Source organism: Sinohyriopsis cumingii, chromosome 17 (assembly GCF_028554795.1).
Source record: "Sinohyriopsis cumingii isolate HCF-2022 chromosome 17, ASM2855479v2, whole genome shotgun sequence".
Lineage (NCBI taxonomy): Eukaryota > Metazoa > Mollusca > Bivalvia > Unionida > Unionidae > Sinohyriopsis > Sinohyriopsis cumingii.
In genome coordinates this window covers 10,705,449-10,722,182 of record NC_142977.1, presented here as the reverse complement: position 1 = coordinate 10,722,182, position 16,734 = coordinate 10,705,449, and the positions used below count along the sequence as shown (strand labels likewise).

Sequence of the window (16,734 nt, the reverse complement as noted above, 5' to 3'; positions counted from 1 at the left end):
ATATATATATATATATATATATATACTTACGGCTGAATGGAATTGAACTAGGCAACCGAATGGAGCTAGCACACAATTTAGTAAAATTGTATTTCTATAAGTTACAAAGTTTAATGTTAAGAGGGACACACGTTATTGTGAACTAAATTCCAGATAAACGGAATTGTTCTATCACAATTCCAAAAGTTTGGAAATTTCCGAATGAGTTCCGATATTGAGTCCTTGTATACCAATAGTCTTGATGTATCACATTTACATAATGCAAAATGTCTTTGTATGAATTCACGCCAACCTCAAGGTCATGGTCTAGTCCTAGAGGACAATCAGTACTATGTAATTGGAATTATTATTTTAAAAAACTTTAAATAATGTTTTGCCTCAAATTATGCATGAACACATCATACAAATCTTCAGCGACTGAACTTAGCAAGAGGAATGAATACTTGTGTTTACCTCTTGCTACTGATTTTAATTTCGCTTGCACTAGATCACAATGCAACGCTCAGGATGTGAGTCACAAAATCTCTTTCAGAACATTCCAAGTGTTACGCATGGCTAGTTCTTAGACTAAAATCAAAGTTAACATCTTTTTTGTTTATAAAATTGCAAATAGCCAGTCATATAACAAATATGTTTCTGCTTTATACTCCTAGGGTTAATATACATATGATGCCATATGTAATATAAATCTAAACTTGCATAGCAAGATGTGTTATCAATGACACGAAAGATTAATGAAGCAATATACACTAATTTCCATAGGATAGTGCATTTCCAATGCTATTATCTGGGCAATCCGCACCATTTTTGCTTTCTTAATCAATACTCCACCAACATCTGCATCACATATAGCAAGAGACCTGTTAATAATTCACTCTAATTTGAAGTTGACTCTTAAAATTCCTATAGCCTCCTACCATTTCTCAGACGAATGAAACTTGCATTTCTTACTCAACACATTTACATTTGTCAGTGGTTCAGGAATTTCGTAAACATCTGAAAAATTTGAGAAAACTTTACAATCTTGTCCAGTCATACCGCAATATTACATCATGGTCTTATTTTACTGCGAATTCAGAGATAGCTTTGGCCTTGACTTCTGCAGGCTCGACCTGTCCGCGTTCCACAATATGTCTTAAGAATTTAAAACAGTCACGGCAAAATTCATTTTTGCTTAGACTAATCGAGTCGATACAAGGTGTTTCCAAATGGCTTCCATGTGATCGTTCTAGGTTTAGATGATGACATCATCAATGTTTTCATCACAATTATCTAGCCCGGATGTCATGTTTACCAAACGCTTCAGTGTTTCCAGAGAATATTACTGATTAAATGATATCACTACTTATTGTAAAAGACCACATGAGGTTGCAAATGTCGAAATTTATTTTGCTCCTTCTGGGTATAGAATCCATCTAAAATTTCAAACTTGGTTTCATATTTTGGATTTCCTATTTTTGTGTATGCAGTCGTGTATTCTTTGCGCTGGAAATGAAACTGTTGACCTTTATATAGTGAGTACACATACAGAATGTATTTGGTTTTGACATAATAATGCATATATAATTTTTATTATATTAAATTTACTTGGCTCTATAAAAGTATTGTGTAGGAAATACTGAATATCATGTCTTTGAAAAATTCCTGCTTGAGACGTTTCTTCTTTTACAGGTTCTATTTGACAGGTGTAGAATCGAACTTTGTAGTTAGTTGTGTATGAACATCTGGAAAAGTCATCATATTAGAATAATAGCTGTTTTAGTTCAGCGGTTGTAGATGTGAAAGTTTCTGGTTCAGAGTGTTTATTACTTCTGAATTTCGAAATTTGGTTAAATCAAAATCGCTACCTTCAGATTGCATTCCATTGTTCACTTCCTTGTTGTGTGGAACAGTTGCAAATAAACTGATTGAATCATTGATTGCGATATCTTTGCCAAAATACTCTTTTAATTTGTTCATATAACAAATATGTTTCTGCTTTATACTCCTAGGGTTAATAAAGATATGATTTATGTGATTTACCTTCTCTTGAATTGTACAGTGACACACAATTTAGCCAAAAGAGGATTTTGGAGAATGGGCATGAGAGCCGGAACTCAATTACATAGTAGAAAACACCATTCAATAGCATATCTGTCATATCTTCTTTCATATTTATCGGAGTACATGGACGATGGAATTATGCTACTTTACAAGCCTTTGACATGTTATATTTGAAATCGGAGAAATAGTCAAGACGATTAAGTTTAATTTTGAAAGTTTCATTTGAAAGAAGTTTCTATTTTAATAATATAACCTTCCATGGATACTATGTTCAACACCTAATTCAAATGAACTAAACCCCAACATGTTTTAACTTTTTCTAAAAGAGCGAACAAAATCAAATCCAAATCCTCATTCAAATTCATTCTTGTATCAAACCAATATGACAGGATCATATTTTTCCCATATTTATACATAGCTTGTTGCAAAACAAAAATACATAAAATGTGACCCTTGATCAGACTGGACCGATTTGGGAAGCGAACTAGTGTAAAACAAAACATTTTCAAAGCTTTAACTAAGATTTTGTTGTAATATTCCTTAATCCTAGAAATCTTATTGATGCACAAATTATTGCCATCAATTACTGATTGCCTGACAGTCTTAAGAAAGGAACTAACACAGTATACCACTCTTCTGATAAATGGTTTGTCAAATGTAGGCGTTTGTGGTAGATGAGTCGTGCGTATATTCTAATTGAGTTTTCTTACCATTGGACAAGTGTGACAAGATTTGCAATATTTAAAAACATCGTTTTTAGTTTTGGACAATAATATGATTTAAGACCTTGAGATCAGTCTTAGCGACTCCTAAATGACCATTGAAAACTGTTTTATGGGAAAGACTAAGAATGTCCTGTCAATATGTCTTTGTACCGGCAATTAGATCGATTGTATAATATCTGTACAAGAAACTTCTCAAAATGATTTTTTGTTAAAGAAAAGGAATACATTATTTCCTACACATTAATTGTATAGAGCTTAGTAAATATACTATAATAATTATATATCTATTATTGTGTCTAAAACAAATGCATTCCGCATGTATACTCAGTATAGAAAGGTCAACAGTTTCATTTCCAGCGCAAAGAATACATGAATGCATTGACAAAAATAGGAAATTCAAAATTTGAAACCAAGTTTGAAATTTTAGATGGATTTTATACCCAGAAGGAGCAAAATAAATTTCGGTGTTTGCATCGTCAGGTGTTTTTTTCAATATAAAGTGGAATCATTTAATAAGAAACTTTGTCTAGCGACATTCCAGCGTTCGATAAACATAATATCCGGGCTAGATAATGGTGATGAAAACATTGATGATGTCATCTACACCTATAATGATCACATGGAAGCCGTTTGGAACACCTTTTGTCGAATAGTGATAAAAATCGGACGATTAGTCTAGGTAAAAATGAGTTTTGCCGTGTTTATTTTTAAGACATATTGTGGAACATGGACAAGTCGAGCCTGCAGAAGTCAAGGCCGAAGCTATCTCTGAATTCGCAGTAAAATAAGATCATGAAGTAATGTTTCGGCATGTCTAGACAAGACTGTAAATTTTTCTCTTGCTATATGTGATATAGGTGTTGGTGGAGTATTGATTCAGGAAGACAAAAATGAAGCAGATTGCCCAGATAATAGGATAGGAAATGCATTATCCCATGGAAAGTAATGTATATTGCTTCATTGATCTTGTGTGTCATTCATAACACATCTTGCCATGTAAGTTTAGATTTATATTACATATGGCAGCATATGTATATTAGACCAATATGAAAATAAAGCTTAATTGTATGTATCTGTTCTCTCTTTATGAGGGGATGTGTTATGTAAGTTAAATTTATATTCTGTGATTTAGCTATGTCCGTAATTGAGGGTAGATCTTCTGATTAGCTGATTATTATTTTAGCTGAAGATTGTGTCCACCCAACTTTCGCAGTTTAATAAATAAAGAACTTTATTTTTGTTTTAGTCGAAGGACTAGCCATGTTAAACACTTGGCTTGTTCTGAAAGATATTGTATTGTGATCCAGTGCAAGCGAAATTAAACTCTGTAGCAACAGGTAAACACAATTATCCAAACACGCCATCTGGGCCTTTTAGACTGTTGTCTGACAGGTTAGCGGCTCACATGGGGGTTGTGTTTGCGAAAGACGAAACATTCCCGATGTGAACCTCTAGCTTACCAAATGATATCTTTGCGGGTTCAGAGGAATACATATAAGGACAGTAAAACATATATATATACGGGGTTATATTCTACGCTCAACAGATGTGCACACCCTCCCAAAATCAATCCCGCGAGGTGCAAAATGTCACCGCGTCGAGGTGATAACGCGGAAGTTGTGCAGCTTTGTTGAGTTTCGAAAAACCCCAGTATATAATTCGGACGCTATAGTATATAAACTGACTGACACTTGGAAATTCAAAAATAGCTCACGCGATGGGCGTGGTTTCTCATATTTCTTTTCTTAAATATAATCGCAGAAAAAAATGCAGATAAACCAGAAAACCAAACGAATTTAATAAAACAAGGATATTATTTGTGAAAAAAATAAATAAACGATTACACCGCCCGTGTTGACAGTTTTTCATAAAATCCTTGATAAAATCCTTGACAAGTTAACGGGGAAGTAATTGGAGATGTTTTACTTCTGTGTACAGGTAACATGGAGAATTGTTAACCTGTTGCGCAGGGAGAGAAATCCATAATTGGCTTTTACACAATCGTTGCAATGTTATCTCCATTATCTGCATCCAGATAAGAAAATAACATCCAATTTTTGTACTTGTATGAAAAGCTGATTTGGTCACTTTATCTGCCACACGTCGTACCCCCGCAGAGTTAATACCGAAATACTTGGCAGCTGAGTTCATTGACTGAAATATTTTCTCTTTGCCGGTCGCTATATTTAAAGATTGAACTGCTTTAGGTTTTTTGTTTCCTCTCCCAGTATTCCCCCGTGGGGAATTTTCACTAGATGTGATAGCCTGTAAATTTTGAAGAGAATTATCGAGTTTGTCGTTATTGATGTGATCAATCACAAGACCGTCTTTGATCTTTCCAAAGAAACATTCGAATACAGACCTGTGATTATGATAGGCTTTACCCCCAGCATTAAATCTAAGATAACCAGCATTATCAACAACACCAACTGGTTTTTTCAACCAAAAGTGCTTAACTATTCCATCACGATTCGCTTCGTAATTCTTGATGATAGGATGTGGGAAAAATTCTTGATTCATTTTATATAATAATGTATTTGTCTAATTTATAATTTGTCTGAAAACTTAGCTATATAATCGCGCTTACATTTTAGCGCATCATTGTTATTTTTTTTTTGTTATAATATGTTTTAAGTTCACGGTATCTTTTTCCCCCGCCACTTGCACATAACTGTTTTACTCCTGACCCCAACACCACATCGCAGACACGGTATTGGTTCTAAACTCCCTTTTAAATGTTTGTCTTAAATATAAACTCCCTTTTAAATGTTTGTCTTAAATATAATATTTAGGAATTTGAAAGATTATCTGCAATCAAGCCATGGAAAGCTTCTAGATTCGATCTTGACAGACTAACCCCTGACTCGCGGAGACGAGCCCTGACTAATCTGATTGATATTATCAGAGATGCCAAAAAAGAATTTCGTAATGATGGAGCATCTCACGTATGGTCTACATTCAAAATTATACGCGACACTGACGAAGTCAAGGACGCTACAATGAGCGATGCACGAGCGAAAACGCTTATCGATTATCTTGATATTCAGAAATATCATTTCAGAATAAAGTTTATTGTGCGCTCTGATGATGACATGTGGATTATCTGTGACAAACGTGACCCTGTCCTTGCTAATGGAAAAACCGCTCTGTTAAATAAAGATTCCAAACCAGGAATGTTGACTGGGGTTGATAAACCATATTACGCTCGATCGTATCCTGTGACCGTGGTCATTTATGGAATCTATCCGATAAAAAAACCAAAAATCAATAAACTTGCCCCAATGAGATTGTCAACGCTAAATTGTGTAGCCGAGCGAGTAATGGAATATTTTACAAATGCGAAGCGTGGAAACGGTTTAACTGATCTGCGACGTGAAAAATAAACAAATGGGCTGACTGGGTTAAGGATACAGAGCGTCAATAAACGATGTCGCTGAATTATCAAGTAAATTAAAATTTCCAATAACCGTAAAAACATTAACCGGAGAGGTCTTATATGAATCAACGAATAAGTCAAAGGGAACACCAATTGAAATTATTGACCATATTGCTCACGCTTGGACCTCCGCGGTAACAATATTTCCACGAGATCGTGTTGTGAAATATTACTCGGGGGGGGGGTGGAATGTTTGATGCTATCAGCCGGATAAGCAAAAACGACCCTGTGTCGGTGTGGTTGTTTAAAAGTTCCGAAGATGGTGAGTATGATCAATTTGTAAGACCTAACGCGAATTATATCGTAAAGAATCTCTGCATGAAGAAATGAGAAAACTCGCATAGAGATATTCAGAAAACACTGAGCAATTATTAACTAATTGTTTTACAGTTCCGTTGGTTGCTGCCCACGCTGCTCGAGAAAGAAATTCATGGAGACCAACACGCGCTGAGTTCCTTGAAGATGTCCAGGATAGTTGTATCGAATACGGACATGGCGGTTTGTGGAATACCAAATATGACCACAATGATATCATCTCCGTGGACATGACTGCGTGTTATCCGGGAAGTTTTCTCGGGATGGGCGAGTGTGCTGAATATTTTAAAAGATTTGGTCATCCTTGTCATGAGATGGCAAGAGTATCAATTAATGGTCCATTACCCGATTTTTCCCTGACATGATTTGCTCGTGTAGTTTCGTTTGAATTCGCTATGAATCTTCATGCTATTTGTTATGTTTGGTTTGGGAGACATTTCTCGGAGAAACGTTGGGGCCAATAGTGTTATTACGATATATGCTTGACAGTAAAATATTGATATCGTTGACGGTCAGTGAAGCTATCATATCGTACCGAAAACAGACTTCGGTTTGGTTACCAACACCGGAGCGTATCAGTCTCGATGAAGTCATTGAAGAATATGCACGAGAGTGTCCAAACGTTTCTGCTGATGTCATTAACGATGACGCTCCTAATATTCTTAAGATTAAACTCAGCAACAGTGAAAAAACAGCAAAAGATCTTGGTAGAAGAATAATCGGTAAATTTACTCAAGGTGGTGCATATGATCATAAACGGCATCACTCACGATTGATTATGGATGATGTTGAATTAGATTTTATAATTGCTGATGCCGCTGCGAGAAATATATTTTGTAATCGGGAATACGCTTACTTGTCTGACGGAACACGGTTGGGAACAATTGTTAGTTACATTAATGGAGAATCACCTCAGTACACACATTTAAGATCTTCGATGCTGGCTTATGTTTCTATAAATTGGCTATCGCAAATAAACAGATTTCCTGACACTACAGTTAGAGTTGCAACGGATTCATTTTATACCGATACAAGATATTCAGAATTATTGGCTCGTTTTACAAGCAATGATGAAACATGGAGTTCGTGGAGAATAAAAAAGGAAATGTTACATTGCTATTGTAAATCCGCTGATGTTGCGGTTAAAGATAGTTATTGTAAATCAGAATTATCAGAAATGTCGTTGGCGCCGTCTGTGTATGATCCAGTATCCAGACACAAAACGATTTATTTGAACGGGCCGGGAGTTCTGGTAAGACAACTCGAGCGATCGAATTATTTCGGAATTCAGATATGATTGTGCTAACACCAACACACAGACTCGCCAGGGAGATGAAACAACGAGGATTCATTTCTTGTACTTATCACAACTTTTTTAAATACAGCGGTGGTGTGTGGACTCCTGACCGAATGGGAGAGAAATATATTCCGCGGATTATTATTTGGGATGAAGTGTGCACAGTGCCGTTAGAAACATTAAAAACATTTCTTGATTGGCTATTAACAAAAAGTACTGCAGTGGTTATGTGCGACGATCACGGTCAGCCACCTCCGTTTGTTGGACTATCTCCACACGATTGGTTAAAAGATTTTGCTGATTATTATAAAGAAATTGATACAGATCACAGATCTCTTGATGCAACGTTGAAAGAATTTAAAACATTAATCAGACTACAACCGAATAAAATTCAATGTGAAATTATGCGTAAAATAATTTCAGAGACTTCAATGAGCGACTTTTCGAAAACGTGGAGACCAAACGATTTGATAGTGGCAAGTAGAAAGATAGTCAGAGACACACTTCAGATGAAATTGTTTTCACTGCAACGGAGAAATTTCCAATATTGCCAGTGCCATTGTGTTATAGACAAGCTGATACACGACTACAAAATACTGACGTTGATATACCAGGACAGTCGGGGAAAAAAAATCTTGTATTAAATGATATTGTCACAGTTGATGTCAATGTTGTTGAAGATGCACTGCGCGCTGATAAATCCCCGTGGACGCTAGGATACGCAATGACGATACATTCATCTCAAGGACTGACTATTTCTGATACAGATGTTTGGATTGTTGATGATCGAATCGTGTGGTCAAACTTAGTTTACTTGGCTGTGTCCAGAGTCAGAAGAATATCTCAGCTGCGGAGAATTGTCTTGGACGAGTCAGTGATCGATGACAACTATAAATGTCAAGTCGATATAATAAGAAAAAAATTGGCTGGTTACAAACACAGTGACAAAAAAATAATCTCGATTTTGACCTTGATGTTGAATTTATCATGACACTGAAGCAACAGCAGAATAATCACTGTGCGAGCTGTAATTGTATAATGTTATTGCAGCATTTGAGTAATAATCCAAGACAATTCACCGTAAATACACGCGAAAATGTGATGCTGACCTGTCTTGAGTGTAATCGACGTCGGGGTGCTAGTTAAGTGATCTGGACGGTAATTGTGTGTCCTCGGGAATTACTTGTAGTTGTTCACGTGTGAATCCACGTTGAGGAGCAATTGAATCCAGAGTGTGGTTTGCTGGTCTACCAGTAGATCTAGTTATACCAGATATTTTGTGTGTGGTGATGCTCCAGATAGGATCAGTCGCTCTTTTTTTACCGCCTTTAAGTTCACCTGGTTCATATAAATATCTCACAGTGACATTGCCCAGTATTGGTTGTGCTGAAAAATCACGTCGCTGTGGTATATATTTTTTGGTAATTGCATTAATAGGTTTCATGTTGGTTGTTCGAGTTATTTCATTATTTAATGCAGTTATCACGCTTGGTAATCTTGCAACCCATTCGCGCGATCTCTTGTACTGAATAAATTCCTTCGCGTACTGATATCCATATAACCGCTCAGAAAGTGTTCGATTAAATCGCTCAACCATTGCCTCATCACGGTGAATTTCAGTATGTCCTCGTCTAATGTTGACATTATGTTGCTTCATCAAAGATGATACTGCACCCTGAAATTCTTTGCCAGGATCAGCTTGTAACAACTGTGGCCATTGTAGAGGTCCTTGTTGATAAATTCGTTCAAAAGCAGAAGCAACCTCAGATGCTGTTTTAGTCATTAACGTTTCTGCATCTTCGTATCTACTTGCAACATCAACTACAGTTAACGCGTATTTATATGTTATTTGAGGTCTTCGGAGTATAACTGTATCATGTGGCAGAAATAATATATCAGCCTGATGAACTTCATTAGGAACACTGACATTGAAATGTGCAAAGTGAATTTGTTTAGGCGGTGGTTGGTAAATTTGCCATATTGCCTGTTTGGATAACCAATTTTTTGCAGTAACGCGCGTAACTTTTGCTGCTTCAGCGAGTTTACTAATTGCTGCGCTACCCCTCCAGTATCCTCGTGGTGAATAATAAATTGACTATTTATAATTAATTATCAGCACCTAGCGCTAATTTACCTTTCATTGCGGATTTTATTAACCAACTAGCTAACCTCTCCTTGAAAGATTTATCAGTGATGGAATTTAGCGCGTGAATTAATTTCACATCCGCGAGATGCCTATCTTGTAGATCCTTACTTCGGTAAGCTACATCATGAGCGTGACACGCCTTATCAATAGCCTTTATTGGTTCTTCGCCGGGGTTTGGTTGATCTTGGTCATCAAGCCTGATATCAAGACGGGTTCCAGGACCACAATAATTATATCCTGGAAGATGTTTTTCTCCTGGATATTTTGACCACGGAACTCCTGGAAGTTTTGTTAATTTTGCTGCTATATAACCTCCTCGTTTTTTTTTTTTACTTGGCATTGACTGCGTTGACTTGTTAGTAGAGATAAATTTAAATTTCTTTATACCGCATCTCTCACACTTGCCTGTAAGTGCTTGTCGATTATTTTTTGTTGTAACAGTTGTTGTATCTGCTGTTGGGGTACGTGCTCTACATTTTACACAATATAAATCCATATTTATATTATATTATATCTAATGGAAATCACTGACTTTTCTGCAACAAGGAAACGAGAACCAGTTACGCATCACGCAGCGCTACCAAATTCTGTTAGTATGATTATAATTGGACCATGTGGAAGTGGTAAGACGCAGTTGCTACTTAATTTAATAATGAAGTGGATGAAGTGGGATAAGTTGTATTTGGTAGCTCCATCTGTGGACGATCAACGATGCTACGAAGTGTTAAACGATTTTAATGAAAGTGCAAAATCGTTAAATGAAGGCGGAGATGATGTTGTTGAATTTATAACTGACATTGATGAAGCGCCAAGTATTGATGATATTGATGGATTTATTAATAATTTAGTTGTTTACGATGATGTCATGTTGGATAAACAATCAAATCCTACCAGGATATTTTCCAGAGGCAGACACAAAAATACTGATGTGATTTATGTAACCCAGCGATATACACAAATTCCTAAAATGATCAGGGATAACTGTAATGTTCTTGCAGTGTTTAACGGTGTTGATACACACACGTTACGAAATATACATCAGACTTGGTGCAGTGGTGATATGGATATAAATAAGTTTAGAAATTTATTTAGTCATGCCCAATCAACCCCGCACGGATTTATAACTATAAATTTACATGATCCTCGGGCACGGTATCGAGTAGGTCTTGATACGATTTTTTAATTCATAGCAGCAGGAAGGCGCGCCTCCAAATTGTCACCGACAATCGCGCATTTTTCCTTCAATGCGACAAAGAAAAAAAAAACATATCGGCGATGACAGGTAAACCAATTTGTTTTACGCTGGATACGCATTTTTTTAACGATTTTTGTGTTTTCGTAGGAAGGCTTAATTCGCGAAAATATAAGTGAACCAATTAGAGGCTGTTCGGCCTCCCTGCTGCTTTTGTATATATGACTGTAGCTAGTGTACGATTGGTGAGACACCGGATGTCGATCTAATACGTTTGAGAGAAAGGCTAAGTGTAAAGCGAGAAGAAAACGGGGCCGAGAACAGACTTGTGAACACCAATCCACGGATCAATTGGCTGGAATGTTTTCCATTTATGGACACTGTCATGTTGACTAAGTAGGACTTGAATCACAGTAAATTTGTCGTGAATTAAACACATTCGATGTAGACGGTGATGAAATATATCTTGGTATTTTGTTTCAAAGGGCACATACAAGCCATGTAGGGTGTGGACTAATATTTCCAATATAAAAGTAGAGAGAAGGTCGTTAACTACTGTCAGAAGGTCATTTTCAGTACTATGGCGAGGGCGATATGCGCACTGTACATTGCAAAACGAGACTATTTAAATTCAGACGAGATACAGGTTGGCATAGAACAACATTTTCAAAGATGTTTTACATCAATGGTGGGGGAGGGTAAGAATAGGACAGCTTTTTTTAAATGGCAATGTCAGGTTTTAAAAGTGTTGGGAATTCCCCAAATGATATAGCAATATTGGTCAGTGAATGCAGCATTGAATCTAAGCACTCGAGCAGCAACGATGTTGGAATCGATTCGAATTCATGCGATTTTGGTGTGCCCTTCACCAAAATTACATGTGCCATAGATAGGTTCAAATGCGGTTGATATTCTGTGTCACATATGTAGTAACGATCGGTCAATTGAAATTGAAATTGAGTTGTGGAGACTATCTGTTATGGTTTGTACTTCATGACGTAAGACATTTGAAAACTGGTCCAGAAGATGGACGGGAGAGACGGTGGTCCCTGGTAAAGCTGTACATTTATTCTTTAAGATTTAGCTTGGTCATAATCTCGAAGAATTGTTAACAGTTGGTTCTTTCCGTAATCTTAGTATTGTAAAAGAAACCCGATTTAGCTGCATAAAGGCACACACACAGCACATACACATACATACATACACACAATCATATACATACATACATACACACACATACATAGATACATATATACACATACACTCATATATACATATTTAAACACATTTACATATATATATATATACACACATATATACTCATACACACACATACATATATCCATGCACACACATATACATGTAGATATACACACATATACACATACATGCACACATATACTCACACATACACACATATATACAAACACAAACACATACATACACATATACAAACATACATAAAGTCACACATACATATATAAACATTAGTATATATATATATATATATATATATGTGTGTGTGTGTGTGTGTGTGTGTGTGTGTGTTATGATATGGTTTGTATCACAACCTTCTCATCTCTTGCTATGAGAAGGGATTATTAATAAGTTAAGAAATGTATTTGCCCATGGTGAGAGAGAGAGAGAGAGAGAGAGAGAGAGAGAGAGAGAGAGAGAGAGAGAGAGAAGAAGAAGAAGAAGAAGAAGAGGGAATTCGGGCTCTCTAACAAGAGTGTCACCAATAACCGTGGAGATACGGCTACATTTTGGGGAATGAGGTACGGAATCGATGTAAGGAAAAGACAGAGCTGTTCTGACTCGAGAAACGAACTTTTATTGATATACATATATAATGCTAAATTCTAAAGATACATTTATAAAGCCTTTATATAAAAATACACGAAATACATATAAGATTACACTTTACCTTCGAGCTTACCAACTTCACACATTTGTATAATTTCTGCCCTTTAGAATGTAATACATATAGTTAAATCTCGATTAACTTCATGATATCCAAAGAGTATAAAATTAAATAGTTGCGATTAATGCAACAATCATTTTGAAGAAATGTGTCGTGCTAAATTTAAAATAGGATACTAATTTTGAATAGGTTACTAAACATTACTCAATATTACTTAAAGAATATTTTATTTCCAAATTAAATCTAAACATGAAGTTGGTAACGAATTCATCTTTTCCAATAATACATACCACAAATACAATTAAACATTCCATTATATTATAATATAAAATATAAAGAACTCACAAATGTTGGAAAATATGAACTTTACCGTTAAAATCTCAAATATTAAAAAGTGCACATTCTTTAAAGAAGTTTGCGAACACAGACGATTCTTACATGTAAGGAAAAGACAGAGCTATTCTGACTCGAGGAACAAACTAACTCTTCGTAAGCCTGCTTCGCTATTTATACAGCTTTTGTGTTCGCTCGGTCCAGTGAGAACACGACCCTTGAATTTTTCCCAGGGCTATCGTGTGAACCATCTGCGTAACGTATCCAATATTGATATAATAATTTGTATGTTCAGTAGCTTCCCCCCAAATCTAAATTGATGACATTTAGATATGAGCGTAATGTATTTTGTGCTGACAATTGTTGATATTTAGATACGAGCGAAATGTATTTTGTGCTGACAATTGCTGATATTTAGTTACGAGCGAAATGTATTGTATGGGTTTCTGCACCTGCTCGTAAAGCGCGATCTTTATAAAAAAGCATGCAGTTATATTACACAAATATATAAATTTTATCCCAATATATTTTAGTGGAAAATTACTTTCAATATAAATTAATGAAAACGTACTTTTAATACAATTTAGAATAATTTCAATCTTAATACTTTTACTTAAAAGTTATGTCCCTATATATATGTTAAGCAGAACAGAAATAAATCTGACGGTTTTTTATGCGAAGCGTTTATTCTTCTAAATCACAAAACAATTTTAAAGACAAGCAGTAATTTCATCTGACTCTTAATCGCATCTTGTAATCCTGTGGTCGCAGAATCGCTCCAGGAAGAAACGTCCGAGCGTCATCTGAAGGTAGGGTGCCTACCTTTGGCAGAAGAAAGTCAAACTTCTGTATAAGTGTTGTCAGGTAGAGAAAGATCCGAGACTTAGCCAGGTTTTCGCCGACACAAACCCTTTTTCCTGATCCAAAGCTGACAAGTCTAAATTTCAAACATAAAACAATCCCCATTTGAACATAAAGAAATAGCAAGGACGATGCACATACAGTAGAATTTATTTACAGAATTGCTTTAGGGACTGGAAAATGTCACAAATGCCAGTAAATGCCACATGTGTTCTGTGTGTGTTTGTGTGTTGGTTGTGTGATTTGGATTTTTTAACGTAGCTTTATCGATTTTTCAGTCATATCGCTACGATGTCTGCAGTGCGGTAGCTTATAGTGATATTTGGCACAGGTGCATCATGTCGCAGACGTTTATCATGATCTCCCACCCAATCACATTATTCTGACATCAGAACGACCTCTAACCTCTTAAAGCTGAGCGCCAAGCGAGGCAGCTGTTAGTACCATTTTTGTAAGTCTTTGGTACGACTCGGCCAGGGTTCGAACCCCCGTGACCTCCCGCATCCGAGGCGGACGCTCTAACCACTAGGCCACCAGCGCGGTAAAGAGCATGAAACTTAACGACAATCTCTTTTGTAAAAATTTCCATCACAGCTCATAAGCACAAAAAGGTGTTTCCCGCCATTCGTTCGTTTCATAAACTTTGTGTAAAGAGACGTACATGAAATACATAAATATATACGAACATAGATTATGACAGCTATGTATATTGCTATATAAGTAGGTTTGTTGGTATGATAATATGTAGAAAGAGATGTATTAACCGGTCCTGTAAAATACCGTAGGAGAGATAAGACTCGTGGGCGAAAGCATGGATATTCGGACTAAATAAAAAAGACACTTCAGCTAGTGATATGATGGATCCCATTTGCTGGTTTTTGTGACGCGCTACAAAGTTATACCCGGGTACGAACAACATTTTTACAGATACGCAAATGTCACTCTAAAACATTTATTTCTTACTTGTAAATACGCTCAGGTCTCAGCAAATATATTCTGAATTCTAATTTATTTAAGCTGTATAAACTTATAAATTCACTAATTAAGTCTTACTTTTCGAGTGTAATCTATCTATAAGAATAATCGTGGCATTAAAGTAAAAGCTGTCAGTACGGGACCGGTGTTCGTTGAATAGAGATCAGAGAGAGATATTTTCTTTGCATACATAATAATGGTCAGGAACTATTTGCGTATAGACTTAAAATGAAAATGCAATATAGCAAGGGGGTTTATATATGATTTCTTAAACAGAATCCTTTATATGGATGCGTCACTAAATATCAATTTACACTTACGATTGTCTCAGTGTGTGCTCTGCCGGCAGAAGTTTACCGTTATCGTCTAGGAAACGTTCAGGTCTGAATGTCCACGGGTCACCCCATATTGCTGCATCGTGATGAACTGTCCATATGTTGAGGATTAACTTTAAAAGAAAATCTTTGTTTAAATAAACATATATTCTGTTTCGATTAGTTAACATTATAATCAGGAATGAATTGTCATTTCCTGCATTAATGACGGTATAAAAAATCAGTTGCCAAATCACAGTTTGCATATAACACTTGGATGTAAGCATTGCGTTTCGGCAATCGACAATTTATACCAACATAAATGCCGAAACAACACATTGCAAGTATAATATAATTCCTGAACTAATTTACTGTTGCTTTGATTAAATTGTTTTTATCCATATTTTTCTTCTTTCTTACGATTAATACTAATACAAGAATATTTTTCCATTTCGTTTTCGTCATTTAAAACATGAAATAAATTCATCAAAGCCCAACGCCTGTCGTTTTCCCTGAATGACAATTAGAGTCACATGAATAGTTAGCGAATTACCACACTTGAAATAAATATTAAACGTGCACCCAGGTGATGAAATATATAAATCATTACTAAAAAAAAGCATGAAGCCCATTTTAATAATCAGTTCATCCCCAGTGTGATAAAGTCCAAGAATTCGTTGGAGGTCATGGTCGGAAACTAATATGCTGAACCATGTATGAAAACGAATATGAGCAAAAAGCAACTCGTATTAATTTTCAAAATTAGAGTTGAGACATAGTCATAAACTACGTAACAGAAAGACACAGCCAACAAGTTTTGTAAAAGGTAGCAAACAATTCATTTGTCAATGTTATAAACGAAAATGTGAGCGGAACACACATTATTATAACGTGAATCTAAAATGATCCTGGAAAAGATATATTGAAATCGGAGAGAATGAAAAAGTTCCTTGTAAACTTAAGAACCGAATAAGTACTGCTCCGACGTTGTCAAAATGGAGTTGTCCAGAACTTCTTTGAATAATTCACATATTCCAAGCAACGAGTACTTTCTATTTCCAATGAACAGTAAAATAATTGCTATTCCACTCCAACAAAATTCTACACCTACACCATTTCAACTGAAAAAAACCACTTAATTTACAGCCATGAATAAAAAAATTAATTAGACAA

The 16,734-nt window shown here is 35.8% G+C and overlaps 1 protein-coding gene across 1 annotated transcript in view; it reads right to left on the bottom strand.

Annotated features, from left to right (window-relative positions):
* Window positions 1-14,024: 14,024 nt before the first annotated feature.
* Window positions 14,025-16,734, bottom strand: part of LOC149777736 (steroid 17-alpha-hydroxylase/17,20 lyase-like) — a 31,386-nt gene continuing 28,676 nt past the window's right edge. Inside the window, exons 7-8 of the mRNA XM_089938783.1 lie at window positions 15,568-15,695; window positions 14,025-14,348 (exon numbers count right to left, since the gene is read on the bottom strand). Coding sequence (XP_089794909.1) covers window positions 14,141-14,348; window positions 15,568-15,695 — 336 coding nt within the window. The 3' untranslated portion in view covers window positions 14,025-14,140. The remainder of the gene's footprint in view (window positions 14,349-15,567; window positions 15,696-16,734) is intronic.